General features: G+C 35.1%; 3 protein-coding genes across 3 annotated transcripts; all 3 read right to left on the bottom strand.

Annotated features, from left to right (window-relative positions):
• Positions 1-2,109: 2,109 nt before the first annotated feature.
• LOC114309464 (uncharacterized) lies at positions 2,110-4,972 on the bottom strand. Its single transcript, XM_082908876.1, has 2 exons — positions 3,788-4,972; positions 2,110-3,688 (listed from the first exon to the last, which is right to left on the bottom strand). Exons 1-2 carry the CDS (start codon positions 4,332-4,334, stop codon positions 3,618-3,620), a joined length of 618 nt encoding a protein of 205 aa, XP_082765002.1. The 5' UTR covers positions 4,335-4,972; the 3' UTR covers positions 2,110-3,617.
• On the bottom strand, positions 2,641-3,380 carry LOC145812883 (uncharacterized). The gene is made up of 2 exons (XM_082908109.1): positions 3,033-3,380; positions 2,641-2,991 (listed from the first exon to the last, which is right to left on the bottom strand). Exons 1-2 carry the CDS (start codon positions 3,378-3,380, stop codon positions 2,641-2,643), a joined length of 699 nt encoding a protein of 232 aa, XP_082764235.1.
• A 2,159-nt stretch (positions 4,973-7,131) lies between the features above and the next one.
• Positions 7,132-24,315, bottom strand: LOC114307038 (uncharacterized). The gene is made up of 12 exons (XM_082908108.1): positions 24,118-24,315; positions 23,919-24,053; positions 22,357-22,446; positions 18,397-18,468; positions 17,934-18,184; positions 17,587-17,702; positions 10,935-11,909; positions 10,786-10,854; positions 10,602-10,712; positions 9,778-9,840; positions 8,254-8,438; positions 7,132-7,311 (listed from the first exon to the last, which is right to left on the bottom strand). The coding sequence occupies exons 1-5, from the start codon at positions 24,313-24,315 to the stop codon at positions 18,029-18,031; spliced, it is 651 nt and encodes a 216-aa protein (XP_082764234.1). The 3' UTR covers positions 7,132-7,311; positions 8,254-8,438; positions 9,778-9,840; positions 10,602-10,712; positions 10,786-10,854; positions 10,935-11,909; positions 17,587-17,702; positions 17,934-18,028.
• Between the last annotated feature and the right edge of the window lie 476 nt (positions 24,316-24,791).

The raw sequence follows: 24,791 nt of genomic DNA, 5'->3' as shown, positions 1-24,791 counted from the left end.
TTTATATGTCATGACCAAGCACAAACATCAACCAAAGAGGACAACAAGGACAAGCTCATATTAGCTATGAGAGCACAAATGTAAGAAATAGAACAAAAATTCATGGTTGAATTGCGTAAAAAAGAAGATCAATTAAAGGAAATGTCCGCCAAAAAAAACTGGCAGTCCCCAACAAAGATCAATGGTCAAGAAAATCAAACAAAAGTCAAGAAAACAAGCATATGACCCAGATTTTGAATATCAACCAATGACAAAAGCCAAAAAAGATACAAGGAACAAGACAGAAACTGCTGCTGATGTACCCAAACCAACAGAGGGTACCGATGAAGAAAAAGAGAAGAAGAATGAAAAGAAAGAAGAAGAAATCCAAGCAGAGAAAGAACCTGCTACTGAACCCGAGCAAAACGAGGTGCTCATGAAGCAAAACAACAACAGAAAGAAAAGATGCAAAAAGATATTGGCCAAGAGAAAGAAGTTGATGCTGAAACCAACCCAAAAGAGGATGCCAATCAAGAGAAGACACAACTTCAAGTATTGGAAAGCGATGATGATTTCAAGGAAGCATCAATTCAAAACAAGCCACTCGCCATTTCATGGGGCAAAACAAAAAAGGTTTGGCATAGCCTATCCAGAAAAGACCAAGACCAAATTCAACTCATCAACAACACACAATCAAGTGCTTGTGTCTGGTCTGGCAGCGAAGGTGAAAATTGCGTATACTTTTCAGATATATGTAGATTGACCAACAGGGAACCCTTATATGGGAATGTAGGTCTCCAACTGTACAATTTTATATTTTCTGTTCATATTCAATAACCTATTCCACAAACCTAACACATTCTCATATATAACATGTTTTAGGTCATTAATGCCTTCTCAGAAATGAAATTGGCACTCCAACCATCCATTGAAGAATTTGAGAAACATGATCTAGCCTTTGCAAGAAATCCATACGCGGGAAGATCTTACGTTTTCTCGACACTCATCAATGTAAGCAAAACTTAACATACCTTTCAATATTATTCAAACTGTAAAATTTTCTACTTTCTTAACATCTCTTACTACATAGTTTTATAGCATATTTCAAACATATATATAAATTACAGACTCCACTACAAAACCAAGATCAAGCATTGAGAGAAAAAATGATGGACAACCATTTTCCAGAAGCAATAAAAAACAGATATATCCATTTCTCAATCAATCACGACAACTATTGGACAATTGTGGTCTTTGACAATGCTGATGGGATATGGAGGCACTATGACTCTTTGAGACCAGCAAAAGATTGCCACAACAAGCACTTTGAAATTGTAAAGGAAATTGTAAGTTAAATAAAATTTCCTACTTAGTTCCATTCTTTTCAAAACATCTTAACTCATCACTATAACTAAAAAAAATACACACTAACTATTTTGTAGCAACAACATCAACTAGGATGGAATAAAGCATTATTCAGCAATCAAGGAAACATGTTATCATCTCAAGAGTGCGAGACAGTAATTGTATCAATTAAGGAATGTCCACAACAAACCCCACACTCGTAAGATACAAAATCAATAAATTAATGTTCCAATATGCTAAATTTTGCAGTTTTACCTAACTAATTAACTTCATCTAAAACTTTGCAGGAATGATTGTGCAGTCGTTGTCTGCAATGTTATCAACCAATATATCAACTGGCAACCTGTGCAGAAATCACTTCGACCAACTGAGTGGGTCAAATTTCGAATAACAATCATCAGTTAATTCCTCAATGATGAGAACCGATCTTGGAAACTCGAGCACTACCAAATGTTGACAAAACATACCAAACCATAGAAACAATGAACAAACTTCTTGACAATACAAATATTCAAGTAAACATATTTTTGTACTTTTTTTTTTTTTAACATGTGACATGTGACAAGTACTTTATATGTTTTTGGGAATGATCTTCTTCTGGTTATTATGGTGAAAATGATTGTTGTCATTGATGTTGTTGTTGCTCTTCTTCTTGTTATTATTATTGTGGTTGTTCTTCTGATTGTTTGTGTACTTGTTTGTGGTTGCATATATTTTCATACAGTAAAGGTTGTTTCTAATAATTCTTCAACCTGCAAAAATATGCAGTTTTATCAAGTTGTTTCTAATCATTCTTAAAACTGCAAAATTATGTAGTGTCATCAGGCTGTTTTTCATAATTCTTAAAACTGCAAAATTATACAGTTTTATTACTCAAACAAAAGTTATGCTACACAATTATGCATCCAATTTCATGACCCAACAAATAGATGAACTGCATTTCAAAATTGCAAATAAAATTGTAAAATTTTACAGTTTCGTCACTACGAAATATGAAATAAATAAATCATGTAATAAAACTGCATTTCAATATTATACAGTTTCAATAAGAAATTTTCAACAACCTTCTCAGTATTCCATAAAAATAAAACCAACCAAATCCACAAAAAAATAAAAATAAAAAACAAAACAAAATTGTTACAAAACAACTTCACTAACTAAAGAACACATCAAAAAACAAAAAACAATTCAACCAACTTTATTCATTACTTCCATAATACCAAGTATCACATTTTTTATTATCATAATTCCTCAAATTCAAATACAAATACAAATCACAAAGAATAGATTGTGGCCTCAAATAGCAGCCTTGCACGCCTTTTTATTGTGATTCCTATATTTCAAGCACCTTCCACACTTGATTTGCTTCACATTCTCACTCCTAGAAGGTATCCTCTTCTTCTTGTTCGGCCCGGGCTGCTTCTTCGTTATAGGAGGTTTGATAATTGAACTACCGGCACCATCAAAGTCAAATCTTTCACTTGAAGGCACTGGATAAACAGATTCCTTGTATGACTCTCTAAAACAATTTACATGAAAAAAGGAATGAATGAAATCAAACACATCCCTACTACTACTACTACGCAAAGCATGCACAACATGACAACAAGGAAAACCATTCAATTGCCATTTATGGCAAGAACAAGTCTGTCTACCAATATCAACATAAAAAAAATAGAAGAATGAACCTCAAGCACAGTATCACTAGCAATAATCACATCCCAAGACTTAGCTAGCTTCAAAGAGTCTGCCAACTTCTTTTCCATAATTGAACACAATTTTGTAGTCCATCTTTTAGATTCAGCTCTTCTATTAGACAAATGAGTCATGATTTGAACCCTAATCATATTAACCATACAAGTAATAGGCAACTCACAGGCCCCACCAATCCAATTATTATAAGACTCGGCAGCATTAGATGACATCTCACCATATCGTTTCCCTCTAAAAAATGCATTGACCCACGTATCATTTTGCAAACCATCCAACATACTATCAACTCTACCATTCCCAGCAATACGCCTCAATTTCTCCATATAATGTTGGAAAGAAGCAACAGTTGACACATAAGCACATTTAACTAATATTTTCATCAAACTCAGCTTATAGTTGGTATGAAGTCCCACCAATTTGTCAATCAAATTTCTCTTCAAATAATTCAAGCAATATGCATGATGTGCATTGGGAAAAACCACTGAAAGAGCGTCTAGCAATCCATGTTGACGGTCAAACTTAAAGGTTAATCTCCGGCCTGAACCAATAGCCTTTAACAACTAACTTAAGAACCACATCCAATTATCTTGATTTTCAACGTCAATAATCGCAAAAGCCAAAGGAAACAGACCTGCAAACAAAATAACATGAAACTGCAAAAACTAGCAGACTCACAATACAATAACACACTGACAAACCAAACCTATACTAACTGCAAATAAATACATACCTTGATTACCATCATTTGATGTTGCTGCAAGCAAATGCCCATTGTAACGCCCCTTTAAGAATGTACCATCAACAAACAACGGACGACAAAATTGAAAGCCATACAAACATTCATGAAATGCCACAAACAACCTCCGAAAACAGCCACTACTTTCATCCACATCTAATTCAAACACACTTCCTAGATTTGTTCTTATAGCCGTCTCAAGGTACCATCGAAGTTGGTCAAAAGAAGTTGCAAAATCACCAAACAACCCACCTCTTGCCTTATCAACTCCTAACCATGCAACCCGATAAGAAACATCTATACCATATTGCTTCTTCAACTTTTTTTTAACTTCAATAGGACGAGTCAATGGATTATCACTAATATCATTATGCACAATATCAGATACAAGTCTAGAACCAACCATTTTGTTACAAGATTTACGAGCGACAACCCCATAAGTATGCACATTATCCAGCTTCATTATAAAAAAAATACTGGAATTCATCAACACCCTTCTATGCACAAACCATTTACAACCCGTGACAACTTCATCATACATTCAGTAGTTACTCTTGTTGCATCGTTCTTCAAATAATTCACTGCAAAAGCACACTCAACTGCATACTTAGCCAATGCAATGCGGAACGCCGGCACTACACCTTCAAATTCTTGACCAACACTATATATAATCCCCTTCCAACTAGCAGACAACAAAACTTTCTCTGGTTCTAGATAAAAACTAGACAACAAACCACCAAAGTCATCACAATCGTTTATCAAAGAACTCTCACAAATTACAGAATCAATTCTACAAGAATTATCATCATCAACTTCCACAATTCTCTTATCACCCACAACAACATCAACAACATGAGAACCACTACAACCTACTATTGACAGCATATTCCTCAAATCATTATCACATTCAACAATACAATTAGAATATCCAGGAATGGAGAAAAACAAACAAAAGTTACCAACACTCAACGATTTGAACTTCGCAGATATTTTTTCAACAACTTCATGAAAATACATCCCTCACTAATCTTAATAGCAGCACAAGAATTACTGTATTTGCACATTAACATGAAACATCCCTCCATACTACAAAATCACAAACCAACAAACAATTGTTCACAATTCCAAATTGTAAAATTATACAGTTACAACATATCAGTACCAACAATGCACAATTCACAATTCACAATTCACAATTCCAAACTGTAAAATTATACAGTTACAACATATCAGTATCAAAACATCAAAATTTACAATTTCAAACTACAACTTCAAAACACATTACACTATACAACAAACAAAATCAACAAAATCAAAATCATTACACTATATTACATACAAAAATTACAAAATAAGTATCAAACAAACAAAATTTATCACAAAACAAAGAACCACTACTACAAAAATAGATAAAGATCATACTTTTTTGTGTGATGTATATTATTTAATCACACCTTTTAAGCTTTATTAAAGTGTGATCTTTGGGAGTGTGATTAAAAATGGTCATTTTTAATCACACTTTTTTTGTGTGATGTATGCTATTTAATCACACCTTTTAAGTTTTATTAAAGTGTGATCTTTGGGAGTGTGATTAAAAATGATCATTTTTAATCACACTTTTTAAGTGTGCTTAATAACATTTAGTTCACACCTTTTAAGAGTGATTAAAAATATTTAGATCACATCTTTTAGGTGTGATTAATAACATTTAGATCACATCTTTTAAGTGTGATTAATAACATTTAGATCACACATTTTAAAATCACAAACCAGCAAACAATTGTTCACAATTCCAAACTGTAAAATTATACAGTTACAACATATCAGTACCAACAATGCACAATTCACAATTCACAATTCCAAACTGTAAAATTATACAGTTACAACATATCAGTATCAAAACATCAGAATGTACAATTTCAAACTACAACTTCAAAACACATTACACTATACAACAAACAAAATCAACAAAATCAAAATTATTACACTATATCACATACAAAAATTACAAAATAAGTATCAAACAAACAAAATTTATCACAAAACAAAGAACCACTACTACAAAAATAGATAAAGATCACACTTTTTTGTGTGATGTATGTTATTTAATCACACCTTTTAAGTTTTATTAAAGTGTGATCTTTAGGAGTGTGATTAAAAATAGTCATTTTTAATCACACTTTTTAAGTGTGCTTAATAACATTTAGATCACACCTTTTAAGAGTGATTAAAAATATTTAGATCACATCTTTTAAGTGTGATTAATAACATTTAGATCACATCTTTTAGGTGTGATTAATAACATTTAGATCACATCTTTTAAGTGTGATTAATAACATTTAGATCACACATTTTAAAATCAAAAACCAACAAACAATTGTTCACAATTCCAAACTGTAAAATTATACAGTTACAACATATCAGCACCAACAATGCACAATTCACAATTCCAAACTGTAAAATTATACAGTTACAACATATCAGTATCAAAACATCAGAATTTACAATTCCAAACTACAACTTCAAAACACATTACACTATACAACAAACAAAATCAACAAAATCAAAATCATTACACTATATCACATATAAAAATTACAAAATAAGTATCAAACAAACAAAATTTATCACAAAACAAAGAATCACTACTACAAAAATAGATAAAGATCACACTTTTTTGTGTGATGTATGTTATTTAATCACACCTTTTAAGTTTTATTAAAGTATGATCTTTGGGAGTGTGAATTTTTAATCACACTTTTTTTGTGTGATATATGTTATTTAATCACACCTTTTAAGTTTTATTAAAGTATGATCTTTGGGAGTGTGATTAAAAATGGTCATTTTTAATCACACTTTTTAAGTGTGATTAATAACATTTAGATCACACATTTTAAGAGTAATTAAAAATATTTAGATCACATCTTTTAAGTGTGATTAATAACATTTAGATCACATCTTTTAAGTGTGATTAATAACATTTAAATCACACATTTTAAGTGTGATTAAAAATTTTTAGATCACATTTTTTAAGTGTGATTAAAAACATTTAGATCACATCTTTTAAGTGTGATTAATAACATTTAGATCACATCTTTTCGATGTGATTAATAACATTTAGATCACATATTTTAAGTGTGATTAAAAATATTTAGATCACATCTTTTAAGTATGATTAATAACATTTAGATCACATCTTTTAAGTGTGATTAATAACTAATAAAATCTGTAATAAAAATAGGGTTCAACATATTGAAAAATAATCAATATTATTTTTGTATGCACATTTGCATAATGTAATACACACTATATACTATACTTTGAATCATAACCACATATTGAATGGAATAACGTTATATATTTCATAAATGAAATTAAATGTTCAAAAGTATATACAAAAGAATTAAATAAATAAAAAATTAATTGTTCTTACATATATTAAAAAATGAAAAAACTTAAAAAACTAAATTCTTTAATTCTTTGACCCATATTTTGCATCTCTCCAAAAAATTTCTAACCTGAAAAATGAAAACACTAATTAATTCAGAAACCGCAGAAGCATATGAATAAACTAATTATTTATAAAGACTATTTTAATCTTACAAAAGATACAGTTGGACTTTTTCTCATCACACTGACTTTTCATCTCATGCTTCAATAGAAAAAGAATAACCACTTTGATTGAATAATCAATTCTCATGAAAAAAATGAACCAAATAGCTTAAGATAGCTGAGTATGAACTATGAGGGCAACAATGCTCAGGAGTAGGAATAGGGTTATGCAAACATTTTATCTGTGCCCTTAAATATAGGAAAACTCATGTGTTAAAAGATTTCAGTAGTTAACTCATCATCAGACATGAGCATGCAGACAAATTAATAGCCAGAAGAGAGTTGTATAGTTAATAAAACCTTATACAGCTAAGGAAATAAAAGTATCAAGCTGTTAATAAAACCTTATGCTCAAATATAAACCAAATCTACATGTTCATATGTATGGTTAGGTATTTCCATCTGACTTATGATGGTGTGAGTTCAGCACAATATTGACACCTATAAATGGTTGCCTCATAGGATGGGGTATATACCCAAAAGAAAAGAATCCACACAGACCAGGAAGAGGGACAGACAAGCAAATCCGATAAATATACCAAAATGAAAAGGGGAAAAAAAAAAAACTAATATGCAACTTACTAAGTGCAACTATAGCAAGCGCTAATGCATTACTTTCTTTTACTTCAACAGCTTTAGGATTTATTTCATTTAAACCCTACACTCAAAATGTGCAAGAATCATGAATATACTAATCAGAACAACAAACACAATTGCAATTAGAGCAAAAGGAAGCTCCCATTGCTGTGAATCCAAATTTGATCCAATTAGAAAATCCAATTCAACCCAAATACAACAGTTACCAGTTTTAAGGAGATTACACAATAATTAATTTTAAAGTCACTTACCAACAGATCCTCATTTTGGTCAGTTGATATCAACGGTGGAACTTCCTCCTCCTTAGGCTCAGGCTCAGGCTCAGTCTCCTGTTGTGTATCTACCAATGTTTCTTTATCTTCAGCTTCTTCAACTTCTTGTTGTTCACTTTTTTCAAGGCAGCTTGCTCAGGTTCTTCACTTGTGTCCTCATACTCCTATGTTGTTGTTAACAACCGAATCAACACAAATATTCCACAAATAAACAATGTCAATACCGTGCTCATTCTGACATCAACATTCAACTTACACAAAATTTACAAATCAACCATACAAACTAGGCCTCATTTTAACACAAATACTTTGGACTAGGAAGGACAAGCAAAAAAAAAAAACATTACAAATTGGTCAATAACATATTGTAAACAACTGTGCTTCATAATACCCACATCCATGGTAACAAACAAAAAATTCTGAGCACATGGTGCCAGCACTTGAAATATTGGAACATTATATGTTGAAATGTAGTTTTATGTAAAAATAAAATAAAACTAATAGAATTACATTACATAGTGCTTGAACTAACAATTTGCCAACAAATTCTACCAGTTGATGTCTGAACATTGAAATATCATAGGAAATCAAACCTAAATGCTCCAGTTTATTTTACAAGTTTATTATTAATTTGGGTCACTCTAATCCAAGGTCTTAACAAAACATGAAATAGTTCATATTCATCTAATGCAAAGTGGATATACAAGAGACCAACACATTTTAAAATAATGAAGACCTTGACAAAGCTAACATATAAAAGTCAAGTTGACTACTTTTTGGTCACATAAATCAATGAATTATATAAAAATAAATAAAAAATAAAAATCAAACAAAATATTTTCAAGGATCATAGAAATCTAAGTTTGGCTTAGGCAGTTAAGAAACCAATCACATATCAATAAAGAATCACCGTGAAGATTGATAAAAAATTATAATAACTCGGCAACTAACATTAGTAAGATAAAAAATAAAAAATAAAAAAAAAAGCCCCATTTGCTAGAGCTAAAATGGTTCCAACTTTCAAGATAAATTGATTTCCTTTACTCTTATTTCTCAAAGAATCAATATATGAAAAGACTTAGAAGAGATTAAACATTCAAAATAAACTTTCTATTTTCAGATTATGAAAATTGAAAACAAAACCAAGTTGAGTATCAAACCTTCCTTCATTTATGGAATTTTAAGATATACACCAAGTAATAATTTATTCCCATGGTATGTAGGGGGTTGCATCAACATGTTTAGACTTTAGATAGCACCAGGAAAAGTTTGATGATCTATTCTGACATTTTCACATTGTCATTTAGTTATATATAACAACCCTTAAAAGAATAACAAAAAATAAAGTGAGAAATATAAAATGCACCTAAAAGAGAGGGCCAAAATGAAAGTGATGGCAGGAACAAGATTGGTCATGGCAATAGCAAAGGTTGTTAAGGTTAAAACCATACTACCCATGTCAGATTACCGTAATTGCTTTATTATAGAATAAATGCAGCTTACCCAAGTAATCCACAAAGAAATGCTTGGCAAGCTGCTACCCATGTCAGCTTTGACATACTTTTCCTGTAATAAAAAAAATTCAAATAACTGTCAAAATGAAATTTTAAATCAATACATTACCCACCCATATATATATATATATATGAATTGTAGATAATCTTAACACCTATATTTGTCCTCTTATTATAATTTTCTTCCCTAGACCACTGGTTTTTCCTATTCTTGAGATGAACTGTCAAGGAGCCCAGAGAAATAGGAATATGATTTACTAAACTACCTTCTCACCCAAAAAATTAAACCAATCAAACAATTTTTCAAGAACACATGATATCAAAATTTTCCTTCTTCATCATCATTAAATAGGCCAATGTACAATAGAATTTATTACTCTAACATATACTGTAATTTAGTTGACAGTATGTAAAGACCAAAAGCTAAGCTCATGAGCTTCCTGATTTACAAAATCATTACTTCACTCAGGTATGCATAAGAAATAAAAGAAGGTTCTAGCCATATCTTTATATACAGGTTTGAAGCAATTAAAGAATGCAAAAGAAACACTATGCACCTACAAGAATGGCTTTGAAAGCATTGCAACAAGAAGTTTACTAAGAATCTGCAAGACTTGATTTCTGATATACTATGATTAGAAACCCATCAAAAGTAAAACCAATATAATGAAAAATAATGATCGACCATTTAATTTTAGCTTCCATGATATATAAAATTATATGAAATCTATCCAAAAGTAAAGCAGTAGAATGAAAAATAATGATTGAAAACTATATGTTAGATGCTTTGCCTTTGGAAATTTGAATACATACCAAAGCAGCATGTTCCTCCTATATGCGCATCAAATACTGTCGTGATTCTCCCTTGCATTCTGCAAGCTTTTGGTCACATTTGCTTTCCATTTCTTGAACAGCTTTATCAGCCTGAAGGTGAAGCATGCAAGCAACATGATTCACAACAAAAAGAAATTGCAACTAACGAAGATTATGACCATACCTTTTCTTTCTCAATATTGACACCCTCCAGCTTCCCAACTTCAAACCTCTTGCGGATATCATTAATGGCCTGATGGAAACTCCACCAGAGTCAATCAAAGAAGCTCGCTCATTGTTTACAAATATAAAGTACACAGTGAAGGGTGGCACCTGGTCATTTTTCTGAGATAATTCTTTCAAATGCCTTGACAATTCTAATTGTTTACTTTCTAGCATCAGATCGTATTGCTTCTTTGCATCTGCAAGTTGCTTCCAAATGCTTGATCATAGCATCTATGTGAAAAACAAGAAGCAAGTCTACTAATAAAAATTTAGATACCAGAAAGGAGTAGAAACTTACCATAACAAACCGCAGCTAAATCAGGAAATTTGTAATTGATAAGTGAAAACTTTCCTAAAACAGAAAATACACAAAATTGACAGCCTAAACAAATGCATTTGCGCAAAAGCCAACTTAGGTCACAACAAAGTTGTGTGTTGTTCGTTGGGACATTTTCAGTCAACAACCTCCATAAAATTGCATAAATATGGTTTAAAGTTAAGTTCCCATAAGAACTGTTATGGACAAAGATATAGAAAACAAGATTTTATGTCAAGTCAATATTATGTTGAGTATCTCAATGAGAACCAGCTTGAGTCATGACAAACTATTAAATTGATCAAACTTCAGTGTACTTATCTGGAGCAAAAAGAATACAAACCAAAAGATGGTCCCCAATTCCCAAATCAATCTTTTTGGGAGCATAATAGCTGGAGATAACCAATACATCAAAATCAAGTTATATTGTAAGATCATATTTAGAAATACAATCCAAATGAAAAGTAAACCATAGATGACACCCTGGATTCGAAAGATGCGTTACTAGGGAAGATAGCCATAACCTCTAGAGAAGTATACTCATCTTGTTGACAATTAGCATCCATGTTCATTCCATGTGTAAAATCCATATTCTCCCTTCCTGCATATGTGGCATGTAATAATGAAATTTTAAGGATAAATTGATCATTTGAGTGGAAGAAGTTTATTATGATATGAATCAGAACTGCATCACCACTTGGAGAATCAGTACTCTTGCAGCCGACATTTATTATTCTTCTGAACTTCTCGTCTCACATCCATATAACCTGTAGAAATTTAATGTATAAAGAGAAATAGAGAATTGTATTATTGATTGATATAATGTTGTATATATTACAATGATTCATGATTCCTATATATAGAAGAGGGTGAGTGTGTAGTAGGTAAGGAGTAGGTGAAGTGGAGGTGGTAGTGGTGTAGTGGGTTAGGTTTAGTGGAGTAGGTGAGGTGGTAGTGGTGTAGTGGGTTAGGTTTAGTGGAGTAGGTTTAAGTGGGTGAAGTAGGTGATAGGTTTTAACAGCCCCCCGCAAACCCAAGGGGGATAGGAACTAACCAACTTGAGTTTGGAGAGAGTTACAAAACAAGAAAATACATAAAAATAAAAGAGGATAGGTGACACTGTATGGTCGTGTCAGACCATTGGTGAAGACACTGGATGGTGGTGTCATAACGTTGTAGAGGACACGGTATGGGGGTGTCATAACGTTGTAGAGGACACTGTATGGGGGTGTCATAACGTTGTAGAAGACAGTTTATGGGGTCATGTCGGACCGTTGAAGCAGACAATGTTGTGACAGTTGTTGTGACAGTTTACAGAGTCTTGCTGGACCCTTGTAGAAACTAACCGGAATCAATGTCGGGACAGTTTACAGAGTCTTGTCGGACCCATAAAGGAGCTAACCGGAATCAATGTCGGGACAGTTTACAGAGTCTTGTCGGACCCATAAAGGAGCTAACCGGAATCAATGTCGGGACAGTTTACAGAGTCTTATCGGACCCCTAAAAAGTCGCACCCTCAAAAGGTGTTGTGACAGTTGTTGTGACAGTTTACGGAGTCTTGCTGGACCCTTGTAGAAACTAACCGGAATCAATGTCGGGACAGTTTACTGAGTCTTGTCGGACCCTTGAAGGAGCTAACCGGAATCAATGTCGGGACAGTTTATAGAGTCTTGTCGGACCCCTAAAAAGTCGCACCCTCAAAAGGTGTGCCCAATCTTTCAAAAGGCGTGTCATCAAAAGGCGTGCCCAATCCATAAAAAGACGTGCCATCAAAATGCGTGCCCAATCCATAAAAAGACGTGCCATCAAAAGTTACGCCCTCAAAAGGCGCGCCCACTTCATCAAAAGTCGTGCCCGACAGAAAGCGTCGAGCCATCAAAAGGTGAGCCGGAGACGCGGCGAGGCACGTGAGCGACAGAGCGGCGTGTCGGCCGCGTCGTTAGTGTCAATATAAACCAATGCGGAGGCGGAGGAAACCAAACCAGACTGAAACCTCTGAACTTGTCATTCTGAAACAATCTGTAAATACTCTGTATCCAACCCTTCTCGGAAACACTCAGCAACCCAAAAAAACATGGCCTCTTCTTCCTGTTCAACTACCCAGAACATGGCCTCATCTTCCCGTGGTCTGCTCACTCTCTTTCCCGACCTCAACGAGTCAACAAGAGAGATAACTGGTGCGGTGGCACTGGAACCTCAACCAAGCGCCCCGGAGTTTGCTCCGTTGAACTTTCCGATGCGGTCTGTGGAGCAGAGAATGGCAGTGCAGTCGGATGTGGAGGCCAATCAGTATACCTTGAAGTCATGTGTGGAAACCATGACTGCGGTTACAAATTTGTCGAACCGGCTGCAGAGTAGGACAAATGAGGTGCAGCAGTTAAACGCCCAACTGGCTCTGCTCCAGCGCATGTATAAGGATGCGCGAGCAGAGATAAGTGTGCTAAAGGCAGAAAATAAGAAGCTGAAGCGGAAGGCCACCGTGATGTTCCGATTTGGAGGGCCGCCATATGCTGCAGTGGAGGAGCAGGGTGGAGTGATCGTGCCCAGTGGAGTGGGAAACACGGAGGCAACACCGTCAAGGGCCGCCCAGGACGGAGGCAAGAAGAAAAGACCTGCAGCAGAGTAGAGAAGAAAATCCTGCCTGTGGATGTGGTTGTTTTTTTTTGTTTTTGTTTTTTTTTTTTTGGTGTAAAATTGTGATCGGGGTTGATCCCCTGATATGAATAAAATGAGTTTGGTGTGCAGTTTCGTCTTCTTCCGGTTTTTTTTTTTTTTTTTTTGTGTAAAAATAAAAATAAAAGGAAAGAAAACAAGGGATAAAGGAAATAGATAAAAAGAATTGGTAGATGGATTATATGAAAAACATCAGTGTGGGAAATGAAATAAAATAAAATAAAGAGTTGAAAAAAGCAGAGGTGGGTGAATAATATAAAAATAAAAAGAAATGAAAAGAGGGGGACAAAAGTTGGTGTCTGGTGTGATGATAAAGATATTAAAAATGTTCTCCTCATAAGAAAAGGAAGTGAGTGGGTCTAGTGTGTCTTTACCTTTCAAAACTCAAAGCTTCCGAAAAAAAAAGAGAGAGTCAGTGCATAGAGAGAGAGAGAGGTTCGTAGCCCCTCTCCATTTGTGCTGGGTTTGCTGAGAGAGAGAAGAGAGAAAATCAGTTTGTGTACTTTAGACACAAGATGTTGATGCTAATGGTCAGGCTTAGCTTCCAGATCCATTTGGAATATTCTCTTCTTGTTTCATGGTTGCAACCAGTAGACAGAATCACTATCATCACTGCCAAACCAGCGCATGCTGCGTTCTCAATCAGTGACTCTACTCCGTTGTATTTCTGGTTCACGATTGGTCCTCCTGTTGCCGCGAATATCAGTATGAATGTCCCCACGAACTCTGCTCCCAGCTTCCGGGTGAGCGAGACATCGGGAGCAGGGAAATCTAAGAGGCAGGTGTGAGGAGCACCCCAGGAAGGAGCTTCAACGGGCAAGCACTTGCATCCCGGCCTTAACTTCCGATCACTATACGATAGCGAGTCCACTCGGATCGACGATATCAATGGTCCACCCGGCGTCCCTGGTGTTGCCGTGTCGTCACCTTTGTCAATGTTCAGAATGTGTAGAAAAGAAACGGAATAGGTTAAGGTCCGGCGGACGGCTAAGGTGAGGTTGCCGCCCGCCGGTGAAGCGAAAATATTAGGTTCTAAACCTGCTCTGATACCATGTAGAAATTTAATGTATAAAGAGAAATAGAGAATTGTATTATTGATTGATATAATGTTGTATATATTACAATGATTCATGATTCCTATATATAGAAGAGGGTGAGTGTGTAGTAGGTAAGGAGTAGGTGAAGTGGAGGTGGTAGTGGTGTAGTGGGTTAGGTTTAGTGGAGTAGGTGAGGTGGTAGTGGTGTAGTGGGTTAGGTTTAGTGGAGTAGGTTTAAGTGGGTGAAGTAGGTGATAGGTTTTAACAGAACCTATTCCTGTACAGTTGGCATGGAGATATGAATTATATTTACTGATACCATTTTTGCATAAACTTCAAAGTGATGCTCTTAATAATCCTCTTACAATGTCTTACAATTTTGTTGCCCTGACATGCATTCTGGTTGCTTATTCTATGTCTAGAATGACTATCAGTTTATGAGTCCTATGAACTATCTATCACTACAATATGGTCCTATGAACTATCTATCACTACAATATGGTCTAGATAAAAACTGATACATCGTCAATATTATTTTAAAATGTCTTCCCAAAGCTTATAAGAATAATATACTGATATGAGACCATTCCATATTTACTCTGTTAAATTTCGTTAAATTTTTTAAATGTACATAAGAAATTCAATTTTTAAAGTTATGGGCAAAATTCTGGTGTTGTGTTCTGGGTTTGTAGACCCACTCAAAAATAATTGCATGAGAACAATCCTGTTCAATATATGTTAGCTCCTCTTAATGCCTTTTTCATATCATAGGCCTTTTTTGGCAAAGAGGTTAAAAGTAATATTTTTTAAAAGTCAAAAAATTAGTTTTTAATCTACTTCCCAGAACAAATATATATATATATTAATTTTAATTTTCATTGGCAAAGGAAATTGAAATTCTAATATTAGAAAATAATAAAAACAAACGGATTACAAGGAATGGAACACCAAGAACCAAGCTAAGGGAGAGTAGCTCCATCATAGCTTAGCAAACACATCTCAACCAGATTGATATCCAAAACCAAACGAAATCATATGGGAATTTCTAGATTTTTGTACTGACATTTTCATTTCTAGTTAACAAACAAACAAAAAATTTGGGTGGGGAATCTTATCGTGCATGCTCTGCTTTTAATGGAATCTCTTCCCCATAAACTACCAAACATTACTAATACATCCCCCTCTCCTCTTTAATATCTCTATATGGCAAAAAGGTTGACCAAATGATAATTTAAGATTGTAGTTTTGGGTGATTAATTTAACTATTGTCATCATCATCATTGGTAGGTAAAATTGGCTCTCGTTTTCTTGAGAACCTCTACCTACCTTATGTGCTCTATGCAAAGTAGTATCATGTAATTCAGGTTCAGTTGTTTGTTGAATCAGTTGGCCTCAGTTTGTTCTAGTCTGGTTTGGTGTGATGATGCAAACTCAATTTCCAAATTAAACTACTAATCCAGTCTAGTTGTAGGGTATTGGTGGCTCCAACACTGCTTTGAACCCCTACCCCCACCACACCACACCACACCACACCACTTACAAAAAGCAATAGAGGAGGTTATTTGGTGGTCTTACCACATTGCTACTAGGGTTCAAAAAACTAACAAAAATAAAAGTGATAGGGTTTAACTATTTATTTTAAACCAATAAAAATCCCAAGTTAGAGTGCCACATGCCAAATCAATTAATGAGGATTCATCCATTCTGTGCTAAAAAACACAATTTAGGACAGACAAATCAATTAGGTTGGATAACTTGTTATAGTTTCCATGGAGAGCAAAGCTAGACGAGCAAGCGACAGAAAGGCAAAGTTGAAGGTACCGGCTCTTAGGTTTTGCTGGCATAGAGGCTGCATTCCTTCCACTACACTCCTAAATGTGAAGTCATACCTTAGTTTACCCAGAATAAGTGACATTCGGAACTTTGATCGCCAGTGTCATTAAGTCTAACCTTTTTAGTATTCATTTTTTTTCCAACTCTTTCTTGTTCTCCATGGATATATATATATATATATACACACACTTCTCCAATTGTGCTCAAGTCAAAAAAGTTTTTTCCAAAATCAAAACCTCATCATACTTGACCATAGAATAGAGAAACAACAGATATCAAACACTAATCATGAATAGAAACACCAGGAAAAAAAATTGTAAATGCAAGAATGTGAATTAGATCAAACAAAATCCTTTTCATGGACACATCCAAATGAGCCAGAAATAGTAACAGACAATACCATGCCAAAACAATAAAAATTACACCAATAAAGTGTTTGAATCAATGAAAAGTTGAATAATTATCATATAGTCATAAATGAAATGCTTAGCAAAAACATCACAAGTTGATCAAACCTACACCAGGAACACATGTAGCTGATGATGAGAATTTGGGTCAACTGTATTAGGAACCATTAGGTATGTTAACCTCAAAGTGTTTTCATGCAGCTTTTTTGGTCAAATCTATCATCCTAGCACGCAGGAAATTCAGAAAGGCGGCAAAGATGAGATGTTTTGAAGCAAATTCATGCAGGATGATGTGAAAATTCTTAAATGAAGAAATCGTATAGACACATTTTAACCTCTTTGGGGTTAAGGATCTATTTTCAATGAATTCATATTTAAGTTCTAAACCTGTTTCCTTCCAACAAGAGAGAAATTTGACCGAAAAATTTAAAATTCTGAAATACTGATGACAAATTGAGTAAAATGATATCAGTGAACTAGTTTTCAGAGGTTACTTCATATTAGGAAGATCAACGAGCAATTGTAGGGCACCAGAATCCCCACAGGCCTCCCATGTTACAGCTCGAACTTCTCCATTAGATGGTTGCTTCTCTCCATCAGAACTAACAAGCTTTAGAGAAAAAACAAAAAATTTGATTAGGATTCAACAACAAAGAAATTAAATAGCTGAAGCAAACGAATTATAAAAGTAACTAATAAGAACCCCTTTATCAAAGAAATGTTCACATCCAACCAACTGAATACAAGAATTACTGAGACACAACTGAATACAAAAAGCAAAAGGCAACATAAACATCCAACCATAGATGAGAATAGGTACTGCTTAAGAAGCCACACACACCTCTTGCAGCAATGATGAAACTTGATAAATTTCATCTTCCTGCTTGGCTATTGTCCTCAAGTTAGTGAAGAAATCTTTAGGGAAAACAAGCTTTTTTACGTAAGAAGGCATCTTGCGCTGCCCACACCAACTATAGTTGCAAAATCGATCAATGGCGCATTTATCATTACTTTCTTTCTGTGGTGAGGATGGTGGAAAAAAAAATCATGATCCATCAAGCTTCTAGGTAAAAGACACCTCAGTTCAGCCTTCTGCAGAAACAATCAAGTTTGTTAATGAAGCAAATATTCATATGTACAAACAGATATATACACATAATATGCTGATGCATTAACATACTCATATACAAAACTTGCATCACTTTACTATAGGAATCAAAATAATCCTCAAAAAGGCATATATTATTGAAAAAATTACAAAAGAAAAATACAGAGAATAAGTTAAGATTGTTTAAACAGTTAACCTCTGCTTCAAGAAGCTGTACTTTGGATTCAGAAAAGGGGACACTCTCAATAGCCTGTAAAGGATAATGAACCTGTAGTTCATTTATGTCAATAAGATTTAAATCAACTAATTATAAGTAAAAAATAAAGTAACAGTTTACACAAATAAATAAATAAATAATACATCTGAGATATAAATAAATAAATAAATAAGTCAAAAATCCTTCTGATCTCCGTAGCAAATTAGAACAAACCCATCAAACTTTTCAGTGTTTTAATCAGAAAAAAAGGGTACCAAATTAGAACATACCCATCAAACTTTTCAATGTTTTAATCAGAAAAAAAAATCAAAAAAAATGCAAAATTTACAGTACCTTTTGGGAAAAACACAACAGATTTATTCTTTTGAAGAAGCTTTCTATCAAAACAACCTTCATATTTCTAGTATTATTTTCTATCATTCTTTCTTATGAACTAAACAGAAAATCATATACATATATAGAAGAGTAAGAGCATATATGTATATGTTACCAAGTGAAGTTCCATCAAAGCCATAGAGCTCATTCATTATCGTCGACTTCCCTACCCTAGGTAGTCCGATCACCCCAATCACCGTGAAATCAGTATTATCTGTCAGAAACTATAACCAATCTCAAATTTCTCAGATTTTTATAGAAATAGAAAACCCTAGAATTGGAAAGAGAACTATTAGTCTCTGAAGTAACCTAGCCAGTCTCTATACATTCAGATAAGTTAAGAGAGAGAGAGAGAGATTACGGGAAGGATGCGATCGGCGTGGAAGTCCCAGGAATCAGAAATTAGGTTGAGAGAAGCGATGGAGGGGAGACGAGAGAGGATGGAGACGGAATCATCATCGGTGAAGGCTCCATGGAACACAAGAATTGGTGGCCGCTCTTCTCCAGCGTTACCACGATCTCCGCCAGTCGAGGTGGATAGAAGCACCCTACGTTTCTGAGGTAGACGAACACCACCGTCTCATCCTACTCTTCCCCATTTAGGCATCGCCGATGAGGTTAGGGTAGTGAGACATAATGATGAGGCTTTGGAGAGTGGTAGAGGAGCTCAAGGTTAGGGTTTCGATGAAGGCTCAGGTTGAGATGAAAATCTGTGAGACTGAGACAATGATCTGCGAGGCTGAGACGGTTTGGAGAGAGAGAGAGTGTGTGACATACAAGTGTTTAGAAAGAGAGCTACGCCCAATTCGAAGAGTGTTTCATTCGAAGATTCTTTCATTTTACCATTTGGCGCCAAACTATTTCATTTCGGTGCCTATATTTATTTTGGGTGATTATTGAGACACCTCCGATCACCACCCCACACACACGTGGTGGGTGGTGATTGGAGAAGAAGGAAAAAAAAAAAAATGACCAATTAGGTGAAGAGGAGGTCAAGGGGTGGGAAAAAAATGGGATCCAAGTCATTATGGATTTATTTTGGTCATATTATTTACGACATAAATTGCGTTTCATGAAAAATAAAATATTTTTAACGGTTAGCATATGTGCGTCATGGAAAGTGTACTTTCTAACGGTTGATTTTTTGTACGTCGTAAAAAGTGCGATATTTTTAATGGCTGACTTTTGGTGCGCCGTGAAATATTCAATATTTTTAATGGCTGGTGTATGTATGTCGTGTATGGTTGATGTATTAACGGCATGCCATATGCACGTCATAAAAAGTTTTATTATTTACGGCTAACATCGCAAGCTGTAAAAAAATCATCATTATTAGAATTTACGACCTACTCAATAGACACGCCGTAGTTAATAAATTATTTACGACATGCAAAAAAAGTAACTAGTAAAAGTGAGAAACCACGCCTTGCATTTACTGTATGTCGTTAATGTGGAGACATAAAAACTTTGTTTTGTTGTAGTGCCATCTCCTTCTCCCTCTTTCTCTCTCTCTCTCTCTCTCTATGTGCCTTTTGATGAACCCTAGCCTTATACTTTCCTTTTAATTAGAAGCAGCCAAAGAGTTAAGGGTGTGTTTGGTAATGTTTACGTTTTCAATTTATATTTATAAAAATTTTATAAACTGATTTTTGTTTATTTTTTGAAAAACATAAACTGCAAACACGTTTGGTAATTGACAAAATTTTTAAAAAATTTTAAAAATATAAAAAAAAAGTGAGAAATGGCAAGTGGTGGCAAGTGCGGCAGAAGACGGTAGTAGAAAGCGGTGACGGTGGGTGGCGGGCGGGTGGGTGACGGTGGCGGGTGGTGGGTGGTAGCGAGTGGGTGGTGGTGGTGGTGGGTGGTGGGTAGTAGTGGCAAGTGGGTGGCAGATGACGGGTGGTGATGGGTGGTGGCGGGTGGGTGGTGGTGGCGGATAGGTGGCAGGTGGTGGTGGTGGGTAGGTGGGTGATGGTGGTGGGTGGTGGTGGCAGGTGGGTGGCGGATGACGGGTGGTGGCGGGTAGGTAAAGGGTGGTGATGGTAGGTGGGTGGGTGACGGCGGTGGGTAGTGGTGGTGGTGGTGATGGCGGGTGGTGGTGGGTAGTGGTGACAGGTGGGTGGCGGATGGCGGGTGGTGGTGGGTGGGTGGGTGGGTGGGTGATGGTGGCAGGTGGTAGATGGTAGCGAGTGGGTGGTGGTGGTGATGATGGTGGTGGTGGTGGTAAAGATGAGTGGTGGGTGGTGGTGGCAGGTGGGTGGCGGGTGATTGTGGTGGTGGTGTTGGTGCTGGTGTTGGTGGGTGGTGGTGGCGGGTGAGTGGCAGGTGGCTGGTGGTGGTGGGTGAGTGGCAGGTGGCTGGTGGTGGTGGGTGGCTGGTGGTAACAGGTGGTGGATGGTAGAAGCAGGTGGCTGGTGAATGGTAGTGGCAAGTAGGTGGCGGGTGGTGGGTGGTGGTGGTGAGTGGGTGGTGGCTAGTAGTGGCGGGTGGTGGGTGGTAGTGGCAGATGGGTGGTGAGTGGTGGCGGCGGTGGTGAGGGGTGGGTGGTGGGTGGTGGTGGCGGAAGACGGTGGTGGAAAATGATGGGGGGTGGTGACTAGTGTTGGGTGGTAAAAAAAAACTGAAAACTCAAAACGGAAACACATTTTTTATGTTTTCATTTTTTGGTCAAATTTATAAACTGAGACCACTGATTTATAAATAAAATTTTTTACCAAATAAGTTTTTATTTGAGTTTTTAAAATTTTTGTAAATATAAATAGAAAACTGAAAACGTAAAAGTGTTACCAAACGACACCTAAATGTATTTTGGGGCTTTTTTAAAAAAAAAATAATTTGGGAATTGTATATTTTATATAAAAATCAAATTGGAATATTTTATACAATTACAGTTATTTAGGGAGTGTGATTAAAAAGTAGTAATGTATATATAATTACACTTTAATTAGAATATGTGATTAAAAAGTAGTAGTGTATATATATATAATCACACTTTAATTAGAAGGTGTGATTAAAAATATATAAATAATCACACTTTAATTAGAATGTTTGATTAAAAAATATATATATAATCACACTTATTTAAAAAGTGTGATTAAAAAGTAGTAGTGTATATATAATCGCACTTTAATTGGAATGTGTGATTAAAAAAAAATATATATAATCACACTTAATTGAAAAGTGACATAAAAAATAAATATAATCACACTCAATCAACTTAAGTGTGATTAAAATATCAATCTAATTTTTTTATCACACTTCCAATAAAAGTGAGATTTTTTTTTTTTTTGTCAAAGTGTGATCTTTAACTATTTTTGTAGTAGTAAACTAAAACAACATTGCCAAACACAAATCCGATATCACGCAAATTTGCTTATCTATATATACATACATATATGTATTGACAGATACATACGCAGATACAAACCAGGTACACACACACACAGATATATATATATATGTATATGTATGTATCGACAGATACATACATATATGTATCGACATATACAAACTAGATACACGCACATACATATACAGAGAGAGAGAGAGATAGAGAGAACGTACGCAGAGATCGCCTATACACAGAGATTCAGATCGCACAACCAGATCCACCTCACAGCACAATGAGATCGACCACACAGCACAATGAGATCGCTATAACGAAGAGAAATCGAGATTGTACAGGCAAATATTTGATTTTCTTTTTTAAACAGAGCAAATATTTGATTTTTCACGTATATATAGATCTCAAAACAAAGCGTAATACAGTCATTTAAAAAATAAGAAAATAAAAAACGGGACCTATGGGTATAAAACTTAAAAAACTGTGGACCTATTAATCTATTAAAAATATATTGGAATTAGTAGGGAAATAGATCCCCTACATAGGACTACATAGTAATTTTTCCTATTTTAAATTAGTTTGGGCCTTCTTTAATTTTTTTTGGACTTAAGACATACCTAATATATTACACTAAACTATAATAGGAGGGGGCCTCTTTTTTGGGTCTATTGTCAATGGATAACAATGCTAATTTTTTTGAATGGGCCTTTCAATTTTTGAATGAGTCAATTTATTTTAAGTTAGTTTGGGCCTTCTTCAATTTTTTTGAACTTAAAACATACCTAATATATTATACTAAATTATAATAGGAGGGAGTCCCTTTTTTGAGTCTATTTTAAGGGGGCTAGGCCATGGCTTGGTGGGTCTATGTCCAAGGCCGGCCCTGCCCTTTCCGGTGATAGGACCATATCGCAAGCAACAACGGGGACAAGCACTACTTTGGTTTCAAATTTTTTGAATTTAATTTTTTAAAAATATAATTTTTTATTTTTATTTTTAGTGAATATGTTTAAAATTTTAAGTAATTTTTTTTTATTTTTTTAAATGCATTTTATTTAGATGTATTTAAAAAATAAAATATTTATAAAAAATCAATAAATATACAAGAATACGAAAAATGTGCAGAATTTTCGTATTTTTTTATTTTATATTTTTGATATTTAGTGAAATTTCTAAAGATTTTTTTTTTACAAATATTATTATTTTTAAGTGTATTTATGTTAGGTGTATCTAAAAATCAAAAAAATTACTTAGAATATTAAAAAAATTCAGTGAAAACAAAAAAATATGAAAAATAAAAAATTTTAATTTTCTAAAAAGTGAATCCTGAAAATCTGAACCAAACAAGCTCACTTATTTAAAAAATTTATTCAAAAAAAAAAGTCTATAATTTTTAATTTAAGACAAAATCCATTTCAACTGTAAACCCATAATAAATGTAATTTAAACCATGCCGAAAACTTATATAAAAGAGTTTGTCAATCACATTTATTTGTTTGTTTGGAAAATGAAAATAGTAACAAAGCACAATCAAACAAAAAAAAATAGCTCCTTAAGAAGTGAGTTATTTTAAGAAGGAAAAAAAATAAAAAATAGTTTTCAATAACCATTCACAAACAATTTGCTATACTTTCTAGAAAATAAAACTAAAAACACAACCAAACAAATAAACAAAGAATAGACTCAACAGGTTGCTATACTAATAAAAAGACTGCCATACAAAGGGTTTGTTATCATATATTCAGCATATATGAAGGAGCAAGGTTTGGGTGAAGAACCACACCTTTAATAGGAAATTTATGAACTTGTTTGCCTCTAATGAAGCAACACCCTTCAACCCAATTCCATTCCCACCTACCTTTCTCCCAATCCTCCCTCCAAACCACCATCCCTGACCCAAGGTCCCTATACAGCCACACTTCCCCATCAATACCCACACATTTAGTCATACCCCAACTCCCATTTCCCCCTAAAAATCTCACCCCCAATTCAAAAGGCACTTTCCCAATCGAATTCCAAGCACCGTCCTCCCCCAGCTCCCAAACAAATGCATCACCTCTACACACGCCACCGATAAGTACCAATTTCTTGTTCCGAGGCACCAACGCCGCAAACTCGAGCCGGTCCGCCATCGGCACGCTCAATTCCCTCCAAATGTTTGTCCCAATCTCGAATCCCATTACGCTATAGGCTCGAGCCGAGGTCATCCAATATAATACCCCATTGGAGTAGACACTCTCATTAGGTGTCCAAACCGTTAGCCTCACTGCGAACTCCATTGGCATTGGTCCAATAACTTGCCAAGTGTTGTGTCTTGAATCGTACATTTCCAATGTGGCCTCGTACGAGGCGCCAGATGCTGGCGCCTCGGACATGCCTCCGGCCACGTAGACTAGAAAGTAAGGACACGAAACGTGTTGGGTTGGGCTTGGGGCCAACTCTATCAGGCCCACTGCTGGATTGGTGCGTGCGATGATTAGCATTGGTAGGGTCTTGTATTGCCTAGTGAATGGGTTGCATATGGCTAATTGGAGGGTTGTGGTGCTTGTGTGCCTCAAGAGTATAAGCCCACGAATTGGAGCAATGGGCCGAACCGGGTCAGGTACGAAGTCGAGCGGTAGAACGTGCCACTTGTCGATAATAGGATTGTGGGCAT

The sequence above is a fragment of the Camellia sinensis genome, chromosome 15 (assembly GCF_055761805.1).
Source record: "Camellia sinensis isolate YWXY chromosome 15, ASM5576180v1, whole genome shotgun sequence".
Taxonomy (NCBI): Eukaryota; Viridiplantae; Streptophyta; class Magnoliopsida; order Ericales; family Theaceae; genus Camellia; species Camellia sinensis.
Note: the sequence above shows the minus strand (reverse complement) of the source record. Positions and strands in the feature narration are given on the sequence as shown.

Bases quoted from the DNA above. Each gene is read 5' to 3' on its own strand.
- LOC145812883 (XM_082908109.1), bottom strand. From the start codon at position 3,380: ATGGAGAAATTGAGGCGTATTGCTGGGAATGGTAGAGTTGATAGTATG. The intron at 2,992-3,032 runs GTTCATTCTTCT...ATTGGTAGACAG, and splicing joins CTAGTGATACTGTGCTTGAG to ACTTGTTCTTGCCATAAATG.
- LOC114309464 (XM_082908876.1), bottom strand. From the start codon at position 4,334: ATGTATGATGAAGTTGTCACGGGTTGTAAATGGTTTGTGCATAGAAGG. The intron at 3,689-3,787 runs GTATGTATTTAT...TTTTGTTTGCAG, and splicing joins ATCAAATGATGGTAATCAAG to GTCTGTTTCCTTTGGCTTTT.
- LOC114307038 (XM_082908108.1), bottom strand. From the start codon at position 24,315: ATGGGATTCGAGATTGGGACAAACATTTGGAGGGAATTGAGCGTGCCG. The intron at 22,447-23,918 runs GTGTGGTTCTTC...TCTTCGTTATAG, and splicing joins TCATAAATTTCCTATTAAAG to CGATCTCATTGTGCTGTGTG. The intron at 18,185-18,396 runs GTTAACTGTTTA...TTGTTTCTGCAG, and splicing joins TACAGCTTCTTGAAGCAGAG to AAGGCTGAACTGAGGTGTCT.